The 7,948-nt window shown below is 36.2% G+C and overlaps 1 protein-coding gene across 1 annotated transcript; it reads right to left on the minus strand.

Annotated features, from left to right (window-relative positions):
* Positions 1 to 422: 422 nt before the first annotated feature.
* Positions 423 to 7,775, minus strand: RAE1 (ribonucleic acid export 1). The gene is made up of 11 exons (XM_010163796.1): positions 7,676 to 7,775; positions 7,424 to 7,528; positions 6,449 to 6,541; positions 5,464 to 5,550; positions 4,400 to 4,486; positions 4,085 to 4,156; positions 3,434 to 3,541; positions 2,970 to 3,076; positions 2,800 to 2,875; positions 2,041 to 2,235; positions 423 to 509 (listed from the first exon to the last, which is right to left on the minus strand). The coding sequence occupies exons 1-11, from the start codon at positions 7,763 to 7,765 to the stop codon at positions 423 to 425; spliced, it is 1,107 nt and encodes a 368-aa protein (XP_010162098.1). The 5' UTR covers positions 7,766 to 7,775.
* Positions 7,776 to 7,948: the final 173 nt, after the last annotated feature.

Raw genomic sequence — 7,948 nt, forward strand, 5'->3', positions numbered from 1 at the left:
CTTCAAGTACTTACAAAAAATACAGTATTTATACAACTTCTCCAGAACTATTATAATTAACATATTTTAATGTAGTACTAATAAAATAAATCCATAGATACAAATGGCTGCACTTTTAAGCAGGAATATCCAACTCAGATTTAGATTTTGCTGCAATTTCATTATTGCTGTGGAACAGACAGTGGTTAAGTCAAATGAATACTAAACCTCTCTTTCTTATACACATTGGAATATCTCATTTGAAAACATGTTCTCTAGCAAGTCAGAATACATTTAATGTAATTTTTACAGTTCCTGCTAAATGTTAGCGATCCAAAGTTGACTGAATCATGGTGCAACAGGGCACAAATGTCAGAAGAGCAGTGGAGCAGAGGCAGGAATGGCAGAAAACAGTAGAGTAACACAAGCCAGACTCATACTCACTACTTCTTATTCCTAGGCTTTAACTCTTCTGCTGCATTTCGCAGAAAAATGTAGTTTTTCTTTTGTGGATTATAAAATTCATGACCCTGAAAAGAAAAATAACCTGTATTTACTCTCCTCAAAGAAGAAATATCAGCATTACCTTAAAATGTAAGAATATTAATATGGCATTAGTTTGGTTTATCAAGATTTAATCTTAAAGTCTTGGGTAGATTGCAAGGTACACAGATACTGGACAACATTAGTGGATTAGAAACATCTTATTATAACAAGTAATTACAAGAACTGTGTATATAAGTAAAATTTAAGGGATTTTTATCAAATTTTAAGGTATAAAAAACTTTTCATAAAAAAATAACCACATATTTCTGAGCTCTACCTTACAAATGCAGTGTAAGAGTGCAATATGGTTGGTTTTTTTAAATATCACACCAGGTAGAGAAGAAGCTAAAATTTAATGGCTGCACAGTTTCACTTTTTATTTTCTATCTTTTAAATGAAATATGGTCACATTTTTTTTCAAAGTGAAGCCCAAGTTCTACAGGCAACTGCAAAAACATCTGTTCCCCTGTTTGCAGATGCAAATATACTATTTTGCATACTGACAGTATTTGCATACACATTACCAAAGTCAATACACAAGTATTCAAATCAGGGAGAGTAAACACTAATAAAGCTATTAAACTCCATTGCACAGCTTACAAATTACCAACTCTACCTGACAGAAATGGTTCTAGAAAGGACATTTAGTACTTAGTACCTGCTGGGTTTACTCCTTAATAATGGTTTACAGATCTGAGAGATACCTCAGTACGTACCTACCATTGCATTTAGAACAGAGGACTTCATCTGTCCTAGCATCTAATCAAGTTATCTTACTTTGGGCAAGATCCAGAAGATCAGATACAATGCACCACATGAGAACTTTGCCCTCTTTGTGGCATGCAATCGAGTTCATCTGTGTGATTTCTGCATTCATTTCAGTCAAAAACACCAGGGATATTATCCTCAAATTTAAAAGCACTAGTTATAACAGGAAAGTAATGCTTTTAATGGCAGTTGTCATTACATTAAAACCAGTTGCACTTCAACCCTGCAACTCCCTTCTTAAACTATTAAGTAGGGATTTTCCACATATTATGGTCTGTTGTGATTCTCTTGCATCTATATTTATTGTTGACTCAAGTTTGGAAGAGCAATACATAAACAGCTGCCACCAGGAGGCTGCACTGAGTGTTACTGGAAATTTAGTAATACATGGCATTCGAAAAGAGAATCTGCACAGGAAGCAGAGATGTGCCTTTCAAAGAGATTTGTGGGAACCCGTTAGGGTGCCACATTGCCCCATGACACTCCCCACAGCAGAACGTGTGTGAGCAAACAGAGTAACTTCTGAATCACATAATTTATATTTGTTCATCCACATTTGCAAAACAGAATTGTTTAGCAATCTTATTCGACTGAAGCTAATGAGCTAATGCACTGCTTCAGTGTTAAATTTCATCAGGTGTCTGAAATGACCACTGTAAGTTTCCTTGTATGCTTGTTAAATTAGAAAGACTTGGCTACTATTTCTAAAAAACAGTGAAAGCCTCATGTGAAAGCCTCATTTCTTACCTTTGACCAATCGTAACTGGAAGCATATGCAAATATATTGCCATTGTGGTTGAAACAACACGCAGATATCGGCTGGTCAAGTTGTTCTGATGTTTTTAGCTTTGTTCGTGCATCTTTATCCCAAAAGCTGAATCTACCATCGGATCCTACTGTTGCAAGAGTACCATGGACAGGGTGAAATGCTATCCCATTTACCTGCAGAATCATAAAAAATACTATGTAAAACACCACACACATGAACAGGTGATGGGAACACTCACAACATGTGTGCTGAATCCTGAGGAGTAAATACAAGGATTTTTTTTTTAATGAGATATTTAAAATACCCCAAACAAACCTATGTTTCGAGATATGTTCTCAGGGGGGAAGAAAAAAGAACAAAAAAAAAAAAGAACAAAACAAAACTAAAACCCCACTAAAGCATCAACAAAAGCATCGTATTTTTTGTAATAGCTAAAAACTCCATGCATAATTCCACTACATAAATACATTAAACATTGTTTCAATATCAGCAAAATTAACAAGTGTCATCTCCACCAATATGATTCAATCACTGGTTGATCTGGTGCTTGCTTTAAGGAAGTACAAAAATTTGTCTTTCCTCTTAATATATGACTATGACTGGTCTTTAAACCTATGTCTAAGATGACCTTTTATCTTGCCTAAAGTTAAGGAGAACAAACTATTCATAGCCAGTTTCACATTAAGAGTGTATACTGCCCTGTATAAATAATCCAGTGGTGTAAGCTGAATACTTACAGCATAGATATCCTGAGGTGCTGATGTGTTTGTTCCGTTGGAGCGATGACATTTAAAAGTGAAATTATCTTTTGCACTGGGGAAAAAAAAAAAAAAAAAAAAAAGTCTTTTTACTTTCCTCACTCTAAACCGAGCAATAAAGAAAAGATGTTTTATTAAGTGATACTTACGGATTTGGGGGGTTGATATAATGAATAGCTACTCTTCCTTCAATACTTCCAAGGGCAAATCCAGTAGGTTTGTTCACTTTGTCTTTAAAAATAGCAACACAGCGATGCTAAATTTGAGAGAAAAACAAGAAGATTTTTACACAGAGGCTTGAGGGCCAGATTTTCTGAATGCTGTCTGTTTTCCATGGGGACACAAAACATCACATAATCAAAGCAAAGCAAGCAAAACCACAAGCAACGTCAAGAGACAGGTGAAATTCTATTGAGAGTTTGGGTGACAGTATTTACATTTTTAAATCCTTCTGAAGATCAGCAACAGATCAATGGCAAACCAGGACATCTACCATACCAAGATAAAGTACTTTGGTTTTGAAATATCATTTGTTTTTAACAAAAAAAATGGCAAGAATGGCAGAATTTCAACAATCTGTATAAATATGCTTGTAATAAATGCAATAATTTACCTGGTGTTTAAGAGGAGATTCTATTCTTCTAAATTCAGAAGGCTGATTCTCTAACTGATAAACTATCAAACCCCTTTCTGCAGTGGCCACAGCAGCCATAGGATGAACCTGAATATAGGTTGGAAGAGAGACACTTGTGTTAATAGCATGGCAGGGAATTCTATTTATTATTTTACAGAAAACCCTGAAGAAGTTCAAGGAATTAAGACTATTCTTGATGGGTAAGGGAGGGGGGACAAGGGGAAGAAGAGAAAGAACAAAGTTCATTTGTAGAAATATTTTCAAGCAAAACAAATCAGTTCCTCCCTGCCATTGAGAAATGAAACATATCAGAAATCTACTTATTAGCTGACCCTTCCAATGTGAATTGCAGTAGCAGTATAGAAACTCATCCAGAAATAAGGTCAGTCCTAATGCTGGTTTGGTTTTGGGATGTTAGAAGGACACTAAGCACGTTTTGTATGATGCAAATACCTGTTTTCCAGAGGCCTGATCAGTAAGATCAATTTATGGTTTACAGCTAAAATCACACAGAGGTTGAATACTAACAGTAGGTGTTCAGTGCTAACCTAGAGAAGCCTCAAAGACTGCCCATTTACTCACACTCCCAGTCATCTAGCTGACACCAGTTTAACATGAATCATGGCTTACCACATCTGCACAGTAACATCTTTCAGGGAGCTGCAATGTCATCATAGGTGTTGGTGAACGGGTATCCCAGAACTGATGGAAACAGAAAAAATGAACAAACTTATGCTTGGTGTTGAGGATACACCATTTAAATTACTTTAGTAAAGGGAATGCAACTGGTACCGAGTTGTTTCATTCTTGTCTTCAGTCAGAATACTGCAACTCTCTGTGAAGTGAGGCTATTCCATTAGTTTTCTGCATTAGTATTTAATAAAATATTTTCATATACAGATTGCTAGCACGCTTTGTGTCCATTTGTTCAGGTAAAAATCATACCTTTAAAGTTTTATCCCAGCTTCCTGTCATCACACAGCTATAATTTGGTGCTTTAATCCAATGGATAGTCTTCACAGGAGCATCATGCTGAAGAAAAAAATAAAAAAAGGACAAACGCATATATTTACTAAGATAACAGTTCACATTTCTTCTCTATGCCCCTCATATTTTTTATATGTATTTACACATTTTATCCATTCAAGGAAAGTGGTTCATTATTTTTAGTATTGCAGAACAAAGGTTGGTCGTGACCTTATTGTGTTGTTGGTGTTGGAAAATCACCCACTTCAGAAAAAAAAAAAAAGGTTCCTGACACAAAGAACTACAATCAAGTCACCTATATAGGAAGATGGTCACAGCAGAAATACAAATTATGAATAGGAAGGCTTTCTATTTATTTATAAAGGATATTATCCATCATGCTAAAAATCAACACTTTGTAATAAATAATGTAGTATAATTAAATAAAAAAACCTAGCTGCTTCTTACAACAGCTACAGAAAAAAAGCCTATGTTTTAACAGGATTTTAAAATCAAGGCTGAGAATTTGAATTTTATCACTTTAAATAAGATAAAAGAAGCAATAATTCAAAGGACTAACTCTTCTTAAATTATATATAACTGGTACCTCATAGTAGTCACCGTAACTACATATTCTATGAACAGACACTCACTTCTAAACTGAGAATGTAAATTATAATCCCTGTTACTGCTGCAGCAGAAAGCTGGTATTTGTGAAAGTGAATTCCATGATTTCTTAAAATTTTATTTCCCCTATAATGCAGCAGGGTGACTTAGTGAGATCATTGCAGCAATGAAAAGAGCTCTTTCAAGTAAGATAGAGGAACCAACTACACAGGTTATTCAAATTACTCTGACTGCAGGTCTTGATGTGCACTTCAAGATCTCAAAAATATAAAAAGCACCCTACAACCTCTTCTTTATACAGCAGTATCTACTTCAGAAGCACTAAACATCAGCTTAATTTGCTAATAAAGGTAGCTTTTAACAAAAATAGAAAAGGAAAAAATCCACACCTAATAGTTGAGGGCTCGCTTACTTACCTGTGCAATCTGAATAGCTTGATTACTGTTGAGATCCCACATCTTGGCAGTTTTATCACAGGAAGCAGTAAATACTTTACTTCCATCCTAAAAAAAACCCCAAAACAACAAAAAACAGAAAAGGCCAAGAGATTAAACAGCTCTATTGTGCAGTATCTATTAGAAATTCTCTTCTAGTAATAGCATAACATTCATGTAACATATACACAGGGACAGCAAGACAAAGAAGAAACATGAAAATGGGAATTTATTTACAGCTGTATGTTACGGGGGTGCATTTAGGGATGCCATCACAACAGACATTTCTCTATGTTTGCCCATTACCATTTCCTTGTATCTATCTATTAGTAACAAAGGTATGAACACACAAAGGTCATTTGCTCAAATACACTTAATAAAAATACTCAAGTGTTTAGTTAGAAAGTTTTTTTAAAAGGAGAAAAAAAATCCCACGGGTAATTTTGCCACCACTTCTTCTTCCCCTGTATTTTGAAACATTATGCAAACACTTGGCACTGATAACTGCTCTTAAACATTTTGCTAGTCAAATAATCGTGCACTGTTGATGTAAACATGTTTCTGCAGAATTCTATGGGCCTGGCAAAATCCTACAGAAAACTACATTATTTATTGCAAAATATGAACAACATACAATGGAAACTCAGCTTAAGCTACAGTACTGTTTTATACTCAGAAGTTCTCTATTCAAGGCCCTTTCAATTTTCTTTTAAACCAAAAGAGAAAACTGTACTAGCTATTAGCTAGCTTTAAATACATTTTTACTGTTAAAATCACTTTTACCCTTATAAACCTATATTAGTCTACTCTATTAGGACATGCTTAGCACATATTAACAGTAACATATGTCTATGCAATAATCATAGGCTGCACCTACATGAGGCACCTGTGTCTGTCTGGAAACCACGTGCCAATTTATTGAGAGATTTGGTAAAAATTGTTTATTTATTTTTAAATAGGAACATACATCACTCCAGCAGCCATCTAGTACAGGCCCTGTGTGCATTTGCTGAGCCTTCGGAATTGTCTGTCCATTATCTTGAACTTCCCAGCAGCGAACCTGTAACAGGAGAGGCACATACAGACATAACGTATCAACACTAAGAACTTAAAAAGATTTCTCTTCTTGAAGATCCTAGCCTTAGTTTATCCAACATTCAACAAAATATATAAACACTATACTATAAAACACAGAACTATTATCACTAAGCTTTTTTCAGTACTAGCGAAAACTTATTTTCTCTGATTATGTTATTTATTAAGTTACTTTTTTCTGTATAGCCACAACTCAACCCCAATTCAAGAGTGCTTAATGATCATGTAACACCTCCCAGGGCTCTCCTAGACAATCCTTAACTGTCAGTTAGGAAGAAGCTGCCTGCTGCAGGCTACCGGCCAACAGACCAAACAGATCAGTTAAAAAATGCCCTCATGTTTGTCTTCCCCTCCCTGTTAGTGCCAGCTGGGATCTCACCCTTCAATCCAAACAAACTTCAATAAGGTTTTAGGAACTTTATTTTTCTGAGTCTATACTGTCAAACTGGATGATTTACCATCGTGTTCATGGTTCTTTCACTGGGTAAAGCATAACTATGTTAGCCTAACTGTATAAGAAAACGAAGCTAAAAACCAAACAAGTAGGAAAAAGAAAAAGCAAAGTAATAAAAACCTATTGACTAAAAAAAAATTACTACATATTTCAAGCCAAAACTTAAAACACACACGCAGAGGAATCACTTCTCTGAAAACCACAACTGAATTTCTGAGTTGAAGCAGCTCAGCTATGTCAAACTTGGTGCCTTGGCACCAAATACAGATTTTGCAGTTCTGCAAAGATGAATATTTTCATATGCTCTGGCACAAATTTTTAGGATGATATTTTGCAGTTTATGCACCAATGCTCCCACTTTATTCATCTGTGGGTCTGACTGTCAGTACTTACATCATTTGCCCATGATCCTGCAATGAGGAAATTACCCGGCAATGTTGGAGGACTAAATGCTAAACAAGATATGCTGTCATCAGGTGGAGACGTCACTTCAATGTCCTATAAAGAGAAAAGGAAAAATAAAATTAGCCACATATCAAAAGCACACACAGAGTTCCCATAACTTCTATAGGTGAGTTAGTGTGTGCTGCTGTGACACGCTAAAAGGCAGCAGAACAGCGTTTCCCACGGGGGCAATACACCTACCTTCATCGGGTTATGGTTGTCTGCAGTCGTGCTGCCAAACATGCTGGTACCTCCGGTACCAAACCCTGACGTTGATCCAAACAGACTCATTCTTGCGCTGCAAACGAGGAAATGGCTTCAGTGAGAGCTGCCAGGCCCTCAGGCATCCCCAGGTGTCTCACCGCGGCCACTACAGCCGCACACCCCTCACCCCGCCTGGGAGACACCCGGGGATATAAAAACACACGAGATTAAAAAGCAATCGCACTCCTCGCTGCAGCTGCGTCCCTGACA

This window comes from Antrostomus carolinensis, unplaced genomic scaffold (assembly GCF_000700745.2).
Source record: "Antrostomus carolinensis isolate BGI_N321 unplaced genomic scaffold, ASM70074v2 scaffold42142, whole genome shotgun sequence".
NCBI lineage: Eukaryota > Metazoa > Chordata > Aves > Caprimulgiformes > Caprimulgidae > Antrostomus > Antrostomus carolinensis.

Excerpts from the sequence above, each read along its gene's own strand:
- RAE1 (XM_010163796.1), bottom strand. The coding sequence starts at position 7,765 with ATGAGTCTGTTTGGATCAACGTCAGGGTTTGGTACCGGAGGTACCAGC. Across the intron at positions 4,487-5,463 it reads AAGCTATTCAGATTGCACAG|CATGATGCTCCTGTGAAGAC; the intron begins GTAAGTAAGCGA and ends TTTTTTCTTCAG. Across the intron at positions 3,077-3,433 it reads AATCTCCTCTTAAACACCAG|CATCGCTGTGTTGCTATTTT; the intron begins GTAAATTATTGC and ends TCTCAAATTTAG.